This window comes from Mauremys reevesii, linkage group 2 (genome assembly GCF_016161935.1).
Source record: "Mauremys reevesii isolate NIE-2019 linkage group 2, ASM1616193v1, whole genome shotgun sequence".
In the NCBI taxonomy this organism is placed as follows: Eukaryota; Metazoa; Chordata; order Testudines; family Geoemydidae; genus Mauremys; species Mauremys reevesii.
The window spans coordinates 171429901-171450122 of NC_052624.1; the positions used below are offsets into that span (position 1 = coordinate 171429901).

The window sequence follows — 20222 nt, forward strand, 5'->3', positions numbered from 1 at the left end:
GCACTTACCGACTGATCCTTCTCCTGATTCAGGGTCCATGGTAACGGCTGCGGAGGGTTGGTAGGGGATCTCAGTGAGGGTGATGAAGAGATCCTGGCTGTCGGGGAAATCAGCGTTGTAAGCGCTGTCGACTGCCTCCCCCTCCTCATCTCCTTCCTCATCTTCCCCATCTGTGAACATCGACGAGGAACTGGCCGTCAACACTATCCCTTCGTCAGAGTCCACGCACACTGGTGGGGCAGTGGTGGCAGACCCACCGAGAATGGCATGCAGTGCCTCGTAGAAGCGGCATGTCTGGGGCTGGGCTCCGGAGCGTCCGTTTGCCGCTTTGATTTTATGGTAGCCTTGTCTCAGCTCCTTGACTTTCATGCGGCACTGCATTGCATCCCGGCTGTATCCTCTGTCTGTCATGGCTTTGGAGACCTTCTCGTAGGTCTTCGCATTCCGTTTGTTGGAGCGCAGCTCCGAAAGCACAGACTCATCGCCCCACACACCGATCAGATCCAAGACTTCCCGGTCAGTCCATGCTGGGGACCTCTTTCTATTCTGGGATTGCCTGGACTCCTCTGCTGGAGAGCTCTGCATCGTTGCCGGTGCTGCTGAGCTTGCCCCGATGTCCAACCAGGACATGAGATTCAAAGTGCCCAGACAGGAAAAGGAATTCAAATTTTCCCGGGTTGTTTCCTGTGTGGCTGGTCAGAGCATCCAAGCTCAGACTGCTGTCCAGAGCGTCAACAGAGTGGTGCACTGTGGGATAGCTCCCGGAGCTACTAAGTTCAGTTTGCATCCACACCTAGCCTAATTCGACATAGCCATGTCGAATTTAGCGCTACTCCCCTCGTCGGGGAGGAGTACAGAATTCGAACTAAAGAACCCTCTATGTCGAATTAAATGGCTTCATGGTGTGGACGGGTGCGCGGTTAATTCGAATTAACGCTGCTAAATTCGAATTAAAGTCCTAGTGTGGACCAGCCCTTAGTGATAGCTGGTTGCCATATACCAAAGCTCACAAAATATTCAGGTTGCTTCCAGTACCAAGAGACCAGTCACTAGTCAGTTATCCCATGTTAGTTTGTACGTCAGATCTCACACCAGAGCCAATGTTTGTAGCCAATCCTATAGTAAACTAATTAAAGATTTATTAACTAGGAAAAAGAAACGAGAGAGTAATTTACAGGTTAAAGCTGGCAACATATATACACAAATATGATACAGTCTGTGGTTCCAAAACATAACAGAATTGTAGTAATCTGTCATCACTGAATATTTTTTAGGCTAATCCAGTTTTACCCTGGGGATTTCTGTTTGTTTCCTAGCTCCTGCCCTGTGAGAGTCCAAAGAGCAAAAGAGACACAGAGACAACTTTTTTGTGTCCCTGTTTTATCCATTTGTTCTAGCATTCAAGCTAATGGGATGGGCTTTCTTGCAGATAGCACCTTCATCGGTGTGAGAGGGCTATTAGCCAGATCTTCGTATCATGATGTTCCATAATGGCTGTCAGGATCGCCCCCCACACTCCGAACTCTGGGGTACAGATGTGGGGACCCACATGAAAGATCCCCATAGCTTATATTTTACCAGCTTAAGTTAAAAACTTCCCCAAGGCACGAATTCCTTTCCTTGTCCTTGGACAGTATTGCTGCCACCACCAAGTGATTTACACAAAAAATCAGGAGAGGGTCATTTGGAATCCCTATCCCCCCAAACCCCTTCACCCCCTTTCCTGGGGATGCTTGAGAATAATATACCAACCAACTGGTTAGCAATGTGAGCACCAACCAAACCCTTTGTCATTAGGACACTGAAAATCAATCAGGTTCTTAAAAGAAGAACTTTAACTTTTTCTTTATAAATAAAGAATCACACCTGCAAAATCAGGATGGAAGGTAATTTTACAGGGTAAATAAAAAGATTTAAAACACAGAGGATTCCCCTCTGACTCAGCTTCGCAGTTACAAAACAGGAATGAAACTACCTCTTTAGCATAGGGAAATTCACAAGCCAAAAGATAACCTAATGCATTTCCTTGCCTTACTTAAAATTTTTGTAATTTTAGATGGATCATTTCAGGTATGTTTTCAGGAGATGCTGTGCCTGTCTGGTCTCGCTGTCCGGAGAGGGAACAAACAAAGAGAACCTCAAATAAAATCTCCCAGCAACATAAACATTACTCTTTAGGCCTATCAGGCCCCGATCTCTCTCTTCAGGTTAGTGATAGGCACACTCTCCCCCCCCCACCCACCTCCAAGCCCTCTGAGCATCTCCGTGGAGTAGCCAACCCTTGTTCCACTGGACACTCACAGAATTCACAGTTTCACCGCTTCCAAAAAAGCAGTACACCCCAGCTTACCAGTTTTACCTCAGATCACTGCTCCACTTAACACATGGCACTTTTATTTGTTTTCACTGTAAACCTATCTAAGTTTATTTAACAAACTATAGAGATTCAGTTCAAGTGGTAGCAAGTAGAAGTATTGAAACAAATAGTTACATATAAAATAAAATCATAACATGCATGCTAGAACCTAGACTTTACTTAACTAGATACTTTCGTTTCTTATAAAGCAATGCTCACCTAAAGTCCTTCCAGCATTTTACAGCCAGGCTGGGCTGTGATCTTCTGTTCAGGAGACAAGTCACTGTCAGTCTGCCTCCTTTGTGAAAGATTCTTGGTCTCTCTTTACAGTCTCAGATATAGCAGAACAATCCACTATCCTTATTCATAAGCAGGATTGCCCCCCCCCCCCAGGTTGTTTTCCCCTGTATATTCCTTTCTTGTAGTTGTCTTAATCTTTCTATTAGCATCTGGCTCAGTATGAAAATAGGCATAAATTATAAGAAACATTATAAACAGTGACCAGACAGGGAGATAAGTGTCTGTTACCACTGACTGAAAAGAACCTATCTGAGACATGTCACCTCCAGATTACTTGCCTTAAGAACATGATTTTCAGTACAGACACATAACTCCTTAAATATTATCCATACATGTATTTCACTACGATTGTGCTGACCAGTGGGCTACTTGATCTTGTTGGAGACCTCAGATGCCACCCATTAGTGAATTGTGCCTATATCTGACCAAGAGGATCCTTGTAAAACCCTGTGCCCTCTGCCAGTTGGCATCAGGGTTTCCTCAGTCACATTAGTTTAGGCAAGATCAGATACTCTTCATGTAGGTATTTCAAAACTTCAAACTTGTTACCTCCCACCCACACAAAATGATAATTTACTTAAAAACAAACAACCTAATTCCTAGAAACTTGCAACATGTTCCTTTTGTCTTAGTACAGTAGAACCTCAGAGTTACGAACTGACCGGTCAACCACCCACCTCATTTTGAACTGGAAGTATGCGATCAGACAGCAGCGGAGACCCCCCTCCCCGCCGCCCCTCCCCCCCCCAAAAAGAGAGCAAAGACATACAGTACAGTGACATGTTAAATGTAAACTACTGAAAAAGGAAACGTTTAAAAAAGATTTGAGAGGGTAAGGCAACTTTTTGTGCTTGTTTCATTTAAATTAAGATAGTTAAAAGCAGCATTTTTCTTCTGCATGGTAAAGTTTCAAAGCTGTATTAAGTCAATGTTCAGTTATAAACTTTTGAAAGGACAACCATAACATTTTGTTCAGAGTTACAAACATTTCAGAGTTAGGAACAACCTCCATTCCCAAGGTGTTCATAACTGAGGTTCTACTGTATATTGTTACAGTAATGTTCAAATATACACCAAGCATCCTCTATCTCTTGCTTCAAATATTTCCATAAGCCTACTTTTTTCCCTTTTCTGCTCATCTTGATTCTTGCCCTCATTGCCTTCTAACTATTTATATTGCATTCAACCAATTTATATTGCAAGCTCCTTCAGACAGGGCCATTTTGTCTTTTGTACTTCAAGTTCTTTGACAATTATTTAAAATAAAATCAATCTGGAAGGTGTTGCTAAAGTATCCAGTCATCTTTCAAAAATATCCAAAATTATTTGTATGTCCAAAATAATCAGTGGATAATTTGGACATATTTTTAACAAATACACCTTTTAAAAAAAATGTTTGTATATATCAGTAACTTTTGATGCTACTTTGTGATTACTTATGACAGTATTTAACATTTTATTCCTGTTATATTTTACTGTACTAAATTCTGTTCTCAATAACACCAGTCTGTAGAGTTACTTAAAATTTACACCAACTCCACTGATTTCATTGGCACAACTTCAGTTTTATGCTAGAGCACATGAGAGCAGAATTTAGCCACCAAAACAAATAGGTCATTTAGATTCATTCCAAGGCATTCATAAATTTTAAAGGTCATAACTGGAGACCACACCAAAACTTCCGTACTTTGTCACACAGACCATGACTCTTCATATCCCAGACACTGCTTCTTCAGTAACACAAAACTCAGGGTTTTCTCTTGCAAAGCGTACTATTTGCATCAGTGGTAATTTCTCACAGGTAAGAGATCAGGGTATGTTCTCTGGTGCTTAGTTGATTGACTATGACATTAAGATTTTGCTTTTTTACCTATAATGGGAGAAACAAGTCAAGGTCGTCAGTATGTGGAAGGTCTTTGTGATAACTAACCCCAAACACAAGCTTCCAAAGGTCAATTGTAAAGTTAGTTGCAGAAATGTTTTCAAAGAGGACACAGATTTTGAGAGACAAACCCTGAACCAAACTATCTCCTGTAGAATATGTGGCAACTTTGAACATAATTGGCATTTTTGTTTTGGGGAGTAGCAGGGTTTTGTCTCTTCACATGGAATGGATAGGCTTGAAAAACTTAATTCTGAGTTGTGTATACTTATGATTGGGTACATTTCTATATTACTTTTATCTTTTTAGTCCATGTGCTTCAACTGTTTACCTGAAATCGTAGTCCTTTGTTTAGAATATCACACTTGATTGCTGTGAGAGAGGTTATTGTGATGTCAAAACAAAGGGTTAGGACTTAATCTGCTCCACTACACCTGTACCCCGATATAACGCTGTCCTCTGGAGCCAAAAAATCTTACCCCATTATAGGTGAAACTGCGTTATATCAAACTTGCTTTGATCCGCCAGAGTGTACAGCCGCCCTCCCCCCCGCCCCGAAGCGCTTCTTTACCATGTTATATCCAATTTGTGTTATATCGGGTCGCGTTATATTGGGGTAGAGGTGTATTTATTTATTCCATACCTGAATGTTTAAAGAACAGAGATCCCATTTTCATGATTTCTACTATTTTAAAAAAGAAGAGTAAAAAGGATTCTTACTCCTATACAATAAATATCAGCAGAAATGTTCTGTGCAGATTATATAGGACAAATAAAATGCCAATCTATAAAAGGGGGAATAAGGGAAACCCATAGAGTTACAGACAGGGTGGATTTGATTTAAATCATGATTTAAATCACTAGTCAGGAAGACTTGATTTAATCATGGATTTCTACATAAAAGTGCATTCCTACATATTCTTCACAACTCAGAGACAGATGTAGGTTTCATTTTTAGACAGTACACACTATACATTTTTAAAGTGATTTATTTTGAAAACTTTTCAGATTAGTCTTACAGCTATATCAGAAAATGAATGATTGTTTGGTTATTTGATTTACCAAAGGTAATTGAAGCAGTATTTATGAAGTCATTGGGAGGTGAACTATCTCCAATTCAACAGGTTAATCATCACTATTTGGAGGATTTTCTTGCCATGCTGTATTAGGAGGAGAACATCCCCAGACAGACATTTAAATTGTTTTATTTAACTAAAACAAAAACCTTGTATATTCTGGATCTTTTTCTTCAACAGCAAACATATAATATTTTAACAAAACAAGGATATGAATTTTTGAATTTAGTTAAACATTCAAGTTTTTTAAAATCAGGTTTGTTTTTGTTAAAATTATTTTTAACTAAAATAGTAAATGAAATATTTGTTTTAAAAAACAAAAATTCAATCTACTATGTCAGCCAGGTCAACATGAGAAACTTAAAATATTGGCTTCTGCAGCTAACTCAGTTGTCTTCACCTTCATTTTCCTGTTTGTTCATAATCAGGACAAGAAAAACAAGCTTTCCTGCTTTTTCAGGTCCCAAACGATTTCTCAATTTGGAATGAATTAGTCCAAAGGAAGAAAATATTCTTTCTACACTGGCAGAAGAAGCTACTGCTGTTAAAAGTGAGATTATCACTTCAACAGTCGCTGAATCCAAGTGCTTAAGTGACTTCCACCAGTTCACTGCTGTGACTTTCTTTAAAACATCATCAGCAAACATATATTTCTTGAATGGTTTATTATAGTTGGCATTATGGAGGGATGATTGATGGATGTCCATATCATAGTCAACTCCTCTTCTTCAGCAGTTAAGGTTTGGTACCGAGTATTGAGAATATTTGCAAGAAAATGAGCTGGAGATAGTGCTTGTCCCATTTGTTTTTTTAATACTTGTAATTTAACTCTGTCATTGCATATTTCTCTTTTTAAGATCTCACTCAGTTCCTTTCGAAGCAGCAAAGAATCCTGTGGCACCTTATAGACTAACAGACGTTTTGCAGCATGAGCTTTCGTGGGTGAATTATTTCCGAAGAAGTGGGTATTCACCCACGAAAGCTCATGCTGCAAAACGTCTGTTAGTCTATAAGGTGCCACAGGATTCTTTGCTGCTTCTACAGAACCAGACTAACACGGCTACCCCTCTGATACTCAGTTCCTTTCAAATTTCAACAGCATCAGCAAAAACAGCTATTTCCCTGCATTTTGTTCAAGGCTACAGAAATAGGCTTCAGCATACTCAGCATGTGTTCAACATTTCTCTTTAAGCCCAATGTTGAGAACTTTGGCTGTGACATCAGATTAGGCCAGTTCTTGATTTAGTGCTCAAAACAGTCCACTACTAAGTTCCATTGCATGTCTTGTGGGAGAGTTAGCTTGGTTCCTCACACTTATTTCAGAGCAGCTGCTGCAAAGTGGTTGTTATGGAAGTATTTTGCAATTTCAACATTAGCCTTTGTTTCTGGAACACTGAAGACTTTGGCTAGGAGGTGCATCAAATGAGCACTGCAACTGTATGTTGTTAGCTTGGGACTCTCTTCACTTGGATACATTTGCAGCATTGTCTGTGATCAAGCTGCATACTAGACATTTTAATTTTTTTTCAGTTATAGCTTTTACTGCTGCTTCTTGTAAGTATTCTGCTGTGTGCACATTTTCTGTAAGGACGACATTCCCTTCTTCTGTTGTCACACAAGCACATACAACAGGAACATGGTGGAGGGTGCTCCACCCATCAAGACTCAGGTTAACAATTTCACCCTCTAGACCTTTTGTACACTGCTCAGTTTCTCTTTCATACACTTTATCCAGCAATTTGCCTGCAACATCTGCTCTGTGGGTGGATTGTATGCTGGTCTTAATGACTGAACCAAGGTAATCAAGTGTGGGTTCGCGATCATACAGAAAGGAGAGTTTGTTGCATAAACAAACTGGGCATTTTTTTCATCAATTACCTCTTTTTGTAATCTGCTGGTTCTTATTACAAACTTATCTATGGTTGTTTTTGGATGATTAAATTAAAAAAGTTTACCAACCTGAAGATCCAGCATGTTCAGACATGTTCCTTTCATCATCTTCATTGCAGCTTCCTCCTGAGAAGGAACACGTCTCATGATGTTGTTTCATTTGGGCAACCAGGCCTTGTATTTCTTTGTTGCCCTGTTTGCATTTTGCACACATACCTGTCTTACCCACAGGTAGGGGAACTTCATTAAAATATTCCCAAACTGGGTCTCTTTTACGGCCTGCTGCCATTATAGGTTTTCCCTTCTAGTGAGAGAATGGTATGGTAGATCTCAAATCAATGAAGGCTACACTCAGAAAGACCTCAACTGCTGCTCAGTTTCACTTTTGTTTCTACTGCCTATCCCTCCTTTCTCACATTTATCTCCAGACTTCTTCTCCCTGTCCAGATCTATTCCACACCCAACAATCTTCTATTCATTGAACTTTTTGAAACTTTGCACTTTTAGAGAGAGGTAAGGGACTGACTGTGTGTACACAAATTTGCAGAGGGACAATAGGGTTGAGGTCTGTTATTTCTCATCTCTATATATTTATTTATTTATTTTAAAACATTTTGCTGTTAACATGCATATTATCTCTGGGGACACAAATCCACAGTTTGAGAACTGCAAAACTAAGCATCTCTGATGGTATCTTCTAGACTGAGCACTGAGTCCCATTGGGTAGATTGAAAGATTAACCTAAATAATCTATACAGAAGCCTCTGGAACCCCATATAATTGGGTCCCTAATCCATGAACTATTGGAACTCATTTACAAAACTTTTCTTAAACATTACATGAATATAGTCTCATACTATTGAATTAGAATTTATAATCCCTATTCCATGATGAGATATCTTTGAGCTATAATGTATCTTAATTAAAACTATCTTTAGATTGCTTTTTGAGGAAAAAAACTTTTTATCAAAAAAATCCCATTTAAATAAAAATCTGATTTTTTTTTTAAATTATTTTTTAAAAATCATTTATTTTTATCCATCCTGGTTACAGACCAGTCAGTTTAAATTCAATACCCAGAAAGATAATGGAGCAAATAATTAAGCAGTCAGTTTGCCGACACCTAGAACAGGTTCTCAACCAGGGGTACAAGTACCCCTGAGGGTATGCAGAGGTCTTCCAGGGTGTAAATCAACTCACCTACATATTAACCTAGTTTTACAACAGGCTACATGAAAAGCACTAGCGAAAACAGTACAAACTACAATTTCATACAGACAATGACTTGTTTATACTGCTCTATATACTATACACTGAAATATAAGTACAACATTTATATTTCAATTGATTTTTATAACTATATGGTAAAAATGAGAAAGCAAGCAGTTTTTCAGTATAGTTTGCTGTGACACTTTTGTATTTTGTAAGCAAGTGGTTTTTAAGTGAGGTGGAACTTGGTGGTATGCAAGACAAATCAGACTCCTGAAAGGGTACAGTAGTCTGGAAAGGTTGAGAGACACTGACCTAGAAGTATAAGGTGATAAGTAACAGCATGAATTCGTCAAGAACAAATCATGTCAAACCAACCTAATAGCTTTCTTTGACAGGCTAACAAGTCTTGTGGATAGGGAGGATGTGGTATATCTTGACTTTAATAAAGCTTTTGATACTATCTGGCATGATCTTTTCATAAACAAACTAGGGAAATGTAATCTATGTGGAGCTACTATAAGGAGAGTGCAAAACTGGTTGGAAAACTGTTCCCAGAAAATAGTTATCAGTGGTTCACAGTGGAAGGGCATAATGAGTGGGGTCCCATAGGGATCAGTTTTGGATCCGGTTCTGTTCAATATCTTCATCAACGATTCAGATAATGGCATAGAGAGTATACTTATAAAGTTGGAGGATGGTACCAAGCTGGGAGGGGTTGCAAGTGCTTTGGAGGACAGGATTAAAATTCAAAATAATCTGGACAAACTGGAGAAATGGTCTGAAGTAAATAGGATGAAATTCAATAAGGACAATTGCAAAGTACTCCACTTAGGAAGGAACAATCAGTTGCACACATACAAAATGAGAAATGACTGCCTAGAAAGGAGTACTGCAGCAAGGTATCTGAGGGTCATAGTGAATTACAAGCTAAATATGAATGAACAGTGTAATACTGTTTCAAAAAAAGCAAACGTCCTTCTCTGGGCTGTATTAGCAAAAGTTTTGTAAGCAAGATACGAGAAGTAATTCTTCCACTCTACTCTGCATTAATATGGCCTCAGCTGGAGTATAGTGTCCAGTTCTGGGTGCCATACTTCAGGAAAGATGTGGATAAATTGGAAAAAGTCCAGAGGAGAGCAACAAAAATGATTAAAGGTCTAGAAAACATGACCTATGAAGGAAGATAGAAAAAACTGGGTTTCTTTAGTCTGGAGAAGAGAACACAGAGAGGGGACATGATAGCAGTTTTCAAGTCCATAAAAGGTTGTTACAAGGAGGAGGGAGAAATACTGTTCTCCTTAACCTCTGAGGATAGGACATGAAGCAGTGGATTTAAATAGCAGCAAGGGCAGTTTAGGTTGGACATTAAGAAAAACTACGTAACTTTCAGGGTGGTTAAGCACTGGAATAAATTGCCTAGGAAGGTTGTGGAATCTCCATCACTGGAGATTTTTAAGAGCAGGTTAGACAAACACCTGTCAGGGATGGTCTAGATAATACTTAGTCCTGCATTGAGTGTAGGGGACTGGACTAGAAGACCTCTCAAGGTCTCTTCCTGTCCTATGATTCTGTATCTTAATGTTTTCCACAAACTAAAAATGGGTGTATCAAAATGTTTTCATTTGGATGTAAGTTTTCTTTTGGGTGCAAGTATAATATGTAATTTAACTTGCAATCTTTTTTTTTAGGGATTATTATCAAGACAGTCAATTTGAAAATGGAAATTCCAGTTTCTGAGCTATGTTCAAAGTTAAATGATTTTATAGTTTGGAAATGATAGTACATTAGTTGCATCAAAATTAGTAAACATAGTAAGCATTATAAACCATGACCACAAAATGTCAATGTTTAGGAGAAAATTTTGTGCTTAATAGTTTATAATGTGGTGTGTGATTTTTTTAAATAAAAAATTAAAATGTTTTTCTTAATTAACCGTTTCATATGTCTCGCTTTGAGTAACGTTTGATACTGTGTAGAGGAGCAGAGAGAGGCTCTGAGAGAAGTTTTCCCAGAAGTATTTTAAAATACTTCAAATGTAATTTTTTTTAATCAACTGGTGGTTGGTTATATTATGGGCAGAACCCATTTCTGCTAGTGGTCCTGCTAGTGAAGGCAGGGGGCTGGACTCGATGACCTTTCGAGGTCCCTTCCAGTTCTAGGAGATAGGTATATCTCCAATTATTATTATTATTATTATTCTGCCACTTCTACGCTGGAGGAAAATACATCAAAACGTCTCTGCATCACTCAAATATAAAGGAATGGTGGTATTTGCTAAAAAAAAAATAATATTTTTTCCAGTAATCCAGAAATCAGGGTTTCTTTCTGAAAATGACAGTCGGGTAAAAGTAGCTAACTACTTATCAGAGATTTTTTGTGCTCTGAAGACTGGCCTCTTTTAATATTCTTTATCTTGGAAATGGACACTTTTGCACCATTACACTGAGGAATGTGGAAGAAGGCGGCAAATTTTCCAAGAAAAAAGATCATAAAGAGTTCAAATGTTGTGGATTGTGCCTCTTTGCAGTTCAGCATTATGGGAATGATGTTTTCCCCCTGTGTTGAGGAGCCTGCAAAACTAACTTGAAAGTGTACCTCCTTCCAGTGTCCAGTAGTCTTTGTGAAATTGATTTTGTCTGACTCCCTTTTATCCCAAAGCATTGATAAATTAGATGCTTACATCTTTCATTGTGCTTTCCAAGTTTCAAAGGCTCTAACACTCCATATAGGTTGAGGCTAATAAAGCAGTCGTGGTATCCAGTTCACAGCCCACACTGCCATTTTCTCCCCACCTCTCACCAAGTTGCCCAGCAAGGTCTCCATCTACATCAGAAGGCTGTTTACAGGGCCTCTGTGAGGAACCTTTCCATTTGAAGCAACCTGTATATGTACAGAGGTATGTACTATTTCACATGAGCTCCATCCCTTTGGCTAATGAGGTTCTCTGCTGGTGTGGTGAAGATGCCGTTTATATTATGAAATTGCTCATCAAAACTTTGTATTTAACATCTCCTTCTTGAATAAACTGGGCTGTAAAGAAGTGGGGGTTTAGTTCAAAATAAGGTTGCAAAAGTTGGAACAGGAGGTGGTTTTTTTTTTTTTTTTTTTTTTTTTTTGAAAGTAGGGAAAACGTTCTCACTCTTAAAAAAATGTACTAAATCATCTTTGTTCAAATGAAACAAAAAATCTTCCAGGCAGTAACCAAGCCTGGAAAATTTCATCTTGAAAGATGAGATTTAGGAAGTTAAGAGTAACTGAAAATGAGTGACTATAATAGAGACTGTTTTGCATCTTTACCTGTAGTGTTCACTGCCATGCCTGCCATAGTAAGAGCTAATATGAAAATAAAAGTGAATGCTTCCAGACAAATAATAGTTAGAGGCATCTAATGTGTGTGGGAGGGAAGGGGCAGTATTTTTTGTTTTTGTTCTTAAACCAGACAACTAAATATAAAATAAATTTCTGAGATTCTCTGGGTGAAAGAATTTAGAACAAATCTTAAGGAATGAAATGGGGCAATTCTGGAATAATCTGAAGATTTTTATCAAGACTTCTTCCCAGACTATTAATTGATGTTCAGGAATTACTGACTCCTTTTAAGAATGTAATAGTGTTTGTATATAAAGGAAAGAAATGTCTGTGTTTGTAATTTAGATGGAAAAAATGCCTAGATGGCTGAAAAAGTATCTGTAATCAGCTCTGTCTATGGGGGATGGGGAACAGAAATATATTTTTACATAGAAATATGAAGTCTTAAATGGCACCTTTATTAATAGCATACAGGGAAGTTCATAAATAATTCTGATGCTTTCATGTAGTCAGGAATAGTAGATAACCTTGGATATACTAACTGTTAGAAAGCTGAGTTCATCCCTGGTGGCACCTGTGAGGGGGTGTGGAGAGGGAAAGTAAACAAGAGACCAAAACATTCTTTAGTAAAAGATAATGTAAAACAACATCATGTGTGCAAATTGTTGACCACTTCCTTCTCCGGAACAGATTTTAACAAGTCGAGTCAGAGTATCACATTGTTTCAACCTCAACAAAGACTTTAGCCACTTGCATATGAAGGACAAGACTCTGCTTTTCTTCTGAATGTCATAGACACTGGCACAGATCACAGAATTGAAGAAACATGTCCTTAAACTTCAGCCATGATCTTGCAGTGGTAGGATTCTTGCATCTCCTTTGCATGCATTTTTCCAGATTTCAATGGCTGCTTCGTGCTAGGGCTAACTTTGAGATATTGCTTCAAACAAGAAGGTGGGAAGGGTACAACAGGGGGAGAGAATAACTACCTGATTCTGAAAATTTAAGGTCTATGGCAAGTCAGTTTTTTGTTCCTTACCTGGATTGAATTTGTGACGTTAATAAATAAAAGATTACTCTGAAGCATATTTAAGGAACTTGTTCTTCAATACTTTTTGTTAATGTAAAAAGTTTTCTGTTCAGCTCTTTTTTTATTAATTGTTTGAAATAAGTAGAAGAATTATCTAAACAGTCTGCTGTTACTGAAGCTGCCATTTCTAGTGTCCAAAAAACACTTCTGTCACATTCTTTACTCCTGATGGCAATGCACACACAATTTTGAGATGGGACGGGGCATATTCTACCAGTTAGACTGATTATCCTGATGTTAACTTCCAAAAACTGCTGCGCCCTAAATAAACTGATGATGGAGAAGAAGAATAAATGCAACTGCTGCATTGCAATGAAGTTATAAAGAGGGGCATGTCCAAAATGATAGAAGGTAGACGAAAATCCTGTAGACATCAGAACTTCCTTGTAATTCAGGATCTTTAATATTAAGTGCAATGAATATAATTAATATTCTATTAAATGAGAAGACATGAATGACTGATTTTGAGAGAGACTGATTTTTGGAGAGTAAATAAACCTATATTGTGTCTAATATATCAGCAACTTTTTATGGAACAGTTAATTTAAATGAAAATATACCTATAGTAATTCTGCCAAGGATGCATGCATTTTCTATACCATTGCAATACATGCCAGTCATATTATTGGACAGTTGACCTTAATAAACAAAAATGTGTGTTGGGGGGGGGGGGGAGGAAGAGTGTGTAAATTTGAAGTACAGCATACCAAAACCTCCACCCAAAATCCACTGTTGTGGGTACCTAACCACGACTGAAGTACACATTTTATTTCTAAGCCATTCAGAATACAGAAGGTCAACAGCTGTACCATGATCACCTTAATGCACAAATTAGAGAAAATATTTTGAATCTGCATCAGTCATTTGATTTTATAGAAATAGTAATTGTATTTAAAAATTCTTGCAGGGTCAATGTCTCTTGCTTTGGAAGCAAATGTCTGCTTGATCTTGATACTTGATTTTGATGAATTCTTCAGCTGCCTCTCAGCATTATTCTATCAGCAAGAGACCCGTAACAATTTTTTTATTAACATTATCTCTTACGTAAGTTCAAGTCTTGTAATCTAAAGTTGTCTCTTCTGTCCGTGGGACAGCTTTAATATATGTACCAAATGTTACCAAATCATCACATCTTGAGAGAGAGACTTATTTGACAGGTTTCAAATAAGTGTTAGTCTGTATCCGCAAAAAGAACAGGCATACTTGTGGCACCTTAGAGACTAACGGTATGTCTACACTTACCGCGCGGGTCGACGCGGTGAGTTCGACTTCTCAGAGTTCGAACTATCGCGTCTAATCTAGATGCGATAGTTCGAACTCCCCGCGTGCTCCGGTCGACTCCGGAACTCCACCACTGCAAACGGCGGTGGCGGAGTTGACCTTGGAACCGCGGACTTTAATCCCGCGGCGTCTGGACGGGTAAGTAGTTCGAACTAGGGTACTTTGAGTTCAGCTACGCTATTCGCGTAGCTGAACTTGCGTACCCTAGTTCGACCCCCGCCCTTAGTGTAGACCAGGCCTAACAAATTTATTTGAGCATAAGCTTTCATAGTCTACAGCCCACTTCATCGGACACATAGAATGGAACGTATAGTGAGTAGATATATATACATACAGAGAACATGAAAAGGTGGGAGTTGCCCAACCAACTCTAAGAGGCTAATTAATTAAGATAAACTATTGTCAGCAGGAGAAAAAAAAAACTTTTGTAGTGATAATCAAGATAGCCTATTTAAGACAGTTTGACAAGAAGCTGTGAGGATACTTAACATGGGGGAAATAGATTCAATGTGTGTAATGGCTCAGCCATTCCCAGTCTCTATTTAAGCTTGAGTGGATAGTATCTAGTTTGCATATCAATTCCAGCTCAGCAGTTTCTCTTATTTGAATCTATGATTCTTGTTACCATGGTCATCTGTATTGCAAGACTATACTTTTCAATACTGTTTGCTTTGTTTTGTTTTCCCAGTGGAACAGTATTGGTTGTTCTGGGGCTCTGGCCTGAGCCCTCCATGTTGCAGTAGAGAAATGTGGGAACAGCAGGATTTTGACCCTTAGAGAGAATATTTGCCTATGAAAGAAGAGAACAACTAGTGTTATGTGCAATAAAAAGCCAAGTGAATTGCATTATCTTATGTTCTCTGGAGCACAGATTTCACTAATGAATTTAAGATGGTAAGAATTTCCTGAGGGATTTTATATATTGGTGATGAGATCCTTGGGTAACTGGTGATGAGAGAACTTAATGCGTATAGCACATTAACACATAAGCCTTCTGGTCTGCTCCAACCGATTGCATACCTAAAAGGGAAGACTGGTAATTTTAAGAAGTTCATTCTAATAAGAATACTGTCGTTTAAGAAATCAAGCTTATTTAATGCTAATTTAACAGTTTTCCTTTTTATCTTTATTTTTAATGGAATAAAATACATAGCTTTTTTTTGTACAGTGTACCATTGTTTACCTTATATTGCTGATTATATAAATATGTAGAAATGTATTCAGATGTTATCTATACACTTTTACTTATATTATAGGATTATATCCTACAACATATTTATTTTTGCTACATTGTTGTGTAAATAAATATGCGTGAACTGTTCCTAACTGAGGGTTAGATCAGTCACGAACAGCAAAATGAAGAGTAATAGGTTGTATTCATTCATAAAGGAACATCTAGATAAATACAATTAATGTAAGTTTCTTGATAAAATGATTCTGCAGTAGGTTTTCATTTAGTTATGCCACTACAATTTTGAGTGATAGTTTCTATGTTAACCCTAAACAGGAAGATTATCTGCCATGCAGACATTTAATGTGAGTTTAAAAGGGTGACTTGTAAAAGAGTAAACGTTGGGGAAAGATGTTTCTCGATAAGGAAATTCACTAAATAAGAATGGTTACTTTACCACAGTTTTCTGTTGCATTCTCTAGCGTTTCTAGTGTGTCTTTCCTGCAAAAGGCTTCCAAAGACTTTTCTCGTATTATGGCTGGCATTTTCAGAGGAGCCTAAAGGAGTTAGGCATCCATTGAAATTCAGTGAGAGTGGGTGCCTAACTCCCTCCACTTTGAAAATCCCAACCTATATACAGAACAGGTGCAGCATGAGCAGCAGCCAGGCAATCTGTCAGTGGGCCTCAATTATGATTTCAGTGCTGGTGGGAGCACTAGTGCTGGTGAGAGGGCACAATAGTACAGTTTCTAGTCCCATAATCTCTGTTTAGACCTCCAACAGATCCCAATTGTGATGGTGCACTACAAGCTTGACTGAGACAGGCATCTCAGGCACTCAGTTTCTACAGTGATGAGGTCCATTGTAAGCACCTATATCAGGAGTTTGAAACTTGTGAAGAGGGCTGAGTTTAAATTATAGCTATGGTCTGGGGTACAGGCTATAAAATATAGGATTTCATAACCCTCTCAATCCACAGTAGAGCTTCAATTGATAGAAGCTGATGGGATGGAGAACAATATAGAAAATATAATATCCTTATATAATTCAGTGGTGTGCTTCACTTAGAATGCCATGTACAATACTGGTCACACTGTCTGGAAAAGTATATTCCAGTATTACAGGGGGTTCAGAGATGGGTGATGAGAAAGATGAGAGATGAGGAAAACTCTCTGTCATAGGTTTATTCCCCACTTTGAACTTTAGCGTTCACAAGACGGGGACCTGCATAGGCTCCTCTAAACTAAAATCCTAGTTTAGATCTGGTACGCTGCCACCAGCCAAGTTTTTAGTGTCTGGCACACTCCCTGTTCCCCCAAACTTTCCCTGGGGAACACAGATCCAAACTCCTTGAATCTCAACACAAAGGGAAATATAACCTATTTCCCTCCCCTCCTTCCCCCCTCCCCTCTCCTAGTCCTTAGGAGAGATACCTTGATTCAAACTCATTGAATCAAACAAAGAGGGATTCACTTCCCCCGCCCCCACTCCCCTTCCCCTGAAAATCCAAACAAGGGAAGAAATCAATCAAGTTCTAAAAAAAGAAAAGATTTTATTAAAGAAAGAAAAAAAAGTACACTCTCTCTGTATTACCAGGATGAAAAAAATACAGGGTCTAATTTAGAAGCCTGGAGAGGCTTTTCCCCCCCTCCTCCTTCCTCAGAAAAAGCAAAGTAACAGCAAACAGAAATAAAGATATTTCTTCAGCAAACACACAATTGCAAATGTAGAAATCAATTATAAGACTAAACCGCCTTCTAATACTCACTATACTGAATAGAAGAAAATACTTCAGGAAACCTTGGAGAACTTGAAGAATATGTCTGGCCTCTCTTAAATCCAAAGAGAGAACGACAACTCAAACAAAGAACACAGACAAAGACTTCCCTCCACAGAGATTTGAAATTATCTTGTCCCTTGATTGGTCCTCTGGTCAGGTGTTCATCAGGTTACTGCTTGTTAACCCTTTACAGGTAAAAGAGACCTTAACCCTTAACTAACTGTTCTATGACACTACTAAGAGAGACTGAAAAGACTGGGATAGTTTACATTAAAAGGGAGATGAATAAAAGGGAACATAAAAGTGTATAAAATAATAGTCTAGAAAAGTGAATCAGGAAATTCTGTTCTCCCTCTCTCATAACACAAAAACAAGAGGCATTCAATGAAGTCAAGAGGTGGCAAATTTAAAACTGATAAAAGGCAATATATTTTCACACAGCTGGCAATTAGCCTGTGGAATTCATTGCCGCAGGATGTCTTTGAGGCCAATAATTTACCTATATAACTGTCCAGTTCCTTTCTGACTCTTACTGAGAAGAATATTAAGCATTGTAATAGTTGTTGCTAACAAAAAATGTTGGTTAGGATATTAAACCTCATGTGTCGTGTCTTAAACCAATCTGTAACTATAAGGGATTTTGAGGAGACCTCTGTATTGGGAAGATGAGGGAGATTATTCCATAGTTGCTTACTGCAGGGCTCTTGTGCCTTCCTCAGAAATATCCGGTACTGGCCATTACTAGAGAGAGGATACTGGAGTAGATAGGAACTGCCATTCTGGATTTAAGTTCTTATGTACTGATGATGTAATAGGGAGGCTTACACAGAGATCAATGGTTGAATATGGCCTTCATGTAATAACTAAGGCTATGATTTTATCCGTGACTTTTACTAAAAATATCTGGGACTGGTCACTGGCAAAAAAGAAAGGTCACGACTTTTGTGAATTTGTCTGTGACTTTTACTAAAAATATCCAGGAAAAAATGGGGATCTGCAGACCCTCAAACCGCTTGAAGGGGGGCAGCTGCATAGGGGCCAGGAGCTGTAGGGTACCCCCACCACCCGCAGCTCTGGGGGGCCCTGGGAGCTGGGGGATTCCCTGCTGCCCCCAAGAGCAGGGGGGTTCCCCCACTGTTTGTGAAAGCCAGGAGCTCAGGGGTTCCTCTGCCGCCCTGGAGCTCGAGAGTTTCCCCAGCGGCCAGGAGTTGCGGGGGCTACCAGAGGCAGAGGAGGTACCCTGCAGCTCCCCGTGGGCAGCAGGGTACCCTGCAGCTCCCTACCGCTGAAGTCACGGAGGTCACTGGAAGTCACGGATTCCATGACTTCCACGACCTCCATGACTAAATCGTAGGAATTTGTTCAGTGCCTTATTGTCAAGTTCAGCTTCAGTTAGAAAATATGCTCCCCTATAAGACCACCGCTGTTTCTATTCTTTTCTTCCCTTCCTTCCCCATTCTTATTTCTCTCCCCCTTTTTAGTCTGTGTTCCCTCTGTTGGTATATCTTCGTTTCATTTCCTGCAGTAGCACCCAATTTTCACTTCTCCTGGCTTTCAATCCTACCTACTCCTCTATTCCATCCACTAAAATAATCTGCAATGAAATAGTTAAAGTTGATATTAAAGTATAACCGTTGGGTCTTAGAGTTGACACCCCTATTGAGTTAAAGGGCCAGGGTTTGATCACTTTTCTCACAGCTATTATTTCAGGCTGCCTTGCAGGTTCAGGCAGACCTCACTGCATTGGTTTACACTCAATTCACATTTATCTTTGCAACCAGGAGATCTAAAATCTTGGTTTTTAAAAAGTAAACACATAGATTCTGCAGAATATTAATCTTTCATGCAGGCCACATAGATGCATCAAGCAGGCCTGATTTGTTCTGTGAGCTGCGTGTTTGACAATAGACATCAGATTAGAACTGAATGAATAGGTAAACCGGAGTGGCAAACAGGAAAGTTTTGGAGGGAGTAGCTGCAGAGCCTGTGCTTGTAGGTAAAGGGACTTGGTGAGTTCTGTGTTTGCCTGTTTGCCTACAGGAGGACCATAGGGCTGGGGGTTAGAGCCTCTGGTTGGCCATATGAGAAATATCTGCTTGTTTCTTTGTGAGGACCTTGTGGCTGAAATGCTGGGGTCTTCAATACAATGGAGTATTTAAAGTCTATGATGGTATGTCTACACTGCAAAAAACAAAACAAAACAAAAAACCAAAAACCCACAGCAGGGAGTCTTAATGAGTCAACTGACTCAGGCTCATGGGGCTCAGGCTACAGGGCTAAAAATAGCCATGCAGATGTTCATGCTCAGGCTGGAACCTGGGCTCTGCAACCCAGTGGTGGGGGTTGGGTGTCAGAGCTTGTGTTCCTGCCCAGGCCCGACATCTACACTGCTGTTTTTAGCCAGCACTAGCCCAGAGAGCCTGAGGTTGTTGACCTGGGCTCTGAGTCTACCATGGTTCTTCTTTTTTTTTTTTTTTTAGTGTAGATATACCTTGAGTGGTTAATCCCCCTCTCTCTGTTATACTGTGTACTAAGCCTCTATGCATAGCTCCACCTCCTCACTGCCAACCAAACAGGCAAGCAGGCAAACAGGAGTGGCAAACAGTGATGTTTTGGAGGTCATTTACAGGAGGGAATGTGGTTGCTTCTGTTTTAGGTATAGCTGTATACCATATAGCAGATATGGATAATGAGAAGCTGTTGTGACCTGCCTTGCACATGCCTGAAGACAGAAAAGATTTTTGGTAAATGAAGTGCAAGTTGGTGTTCGTATTGGAGGGGTAAGATTTATGGTCTGAAAGTGCAAGAAGAGAATGACGACTTCTTGGACAACCAGATTCAGAAATCATTGCCACAGATTCCACAAGGGGAAGGG

The 20222-nt window shown here is 39.2% G+C and overlaps 1 protein-coding gene across 3 annotated transcripts in view; it reads left to right on the top strand.

The window, feature by feature from the left end:
* CDYL (chromodomain Y like) overlaps positions 1-20222 on the top strand; it is a 180173-nt gene that overhangs the window by 50137 nt on the left and 109814 nt on the right. Inside the window, exon 2 of one of the 3 annotated variants that reach the window (XM_039527408.1) lies at positions 15085-15290. The exons of the other annotated variants lie outside the window; for them this stretch is intronic. Coding sequence (XP_039383342.1) covers positions 15288-15290 — 3 coding nt within the window. The 5' untranslated portion in view covers positions 15085-15287. The remainder of the gene's footprint in view (positions 1-15084; positions 15291-20222) is intronic. 3 annotated transcript variants of the gene reach the window in all.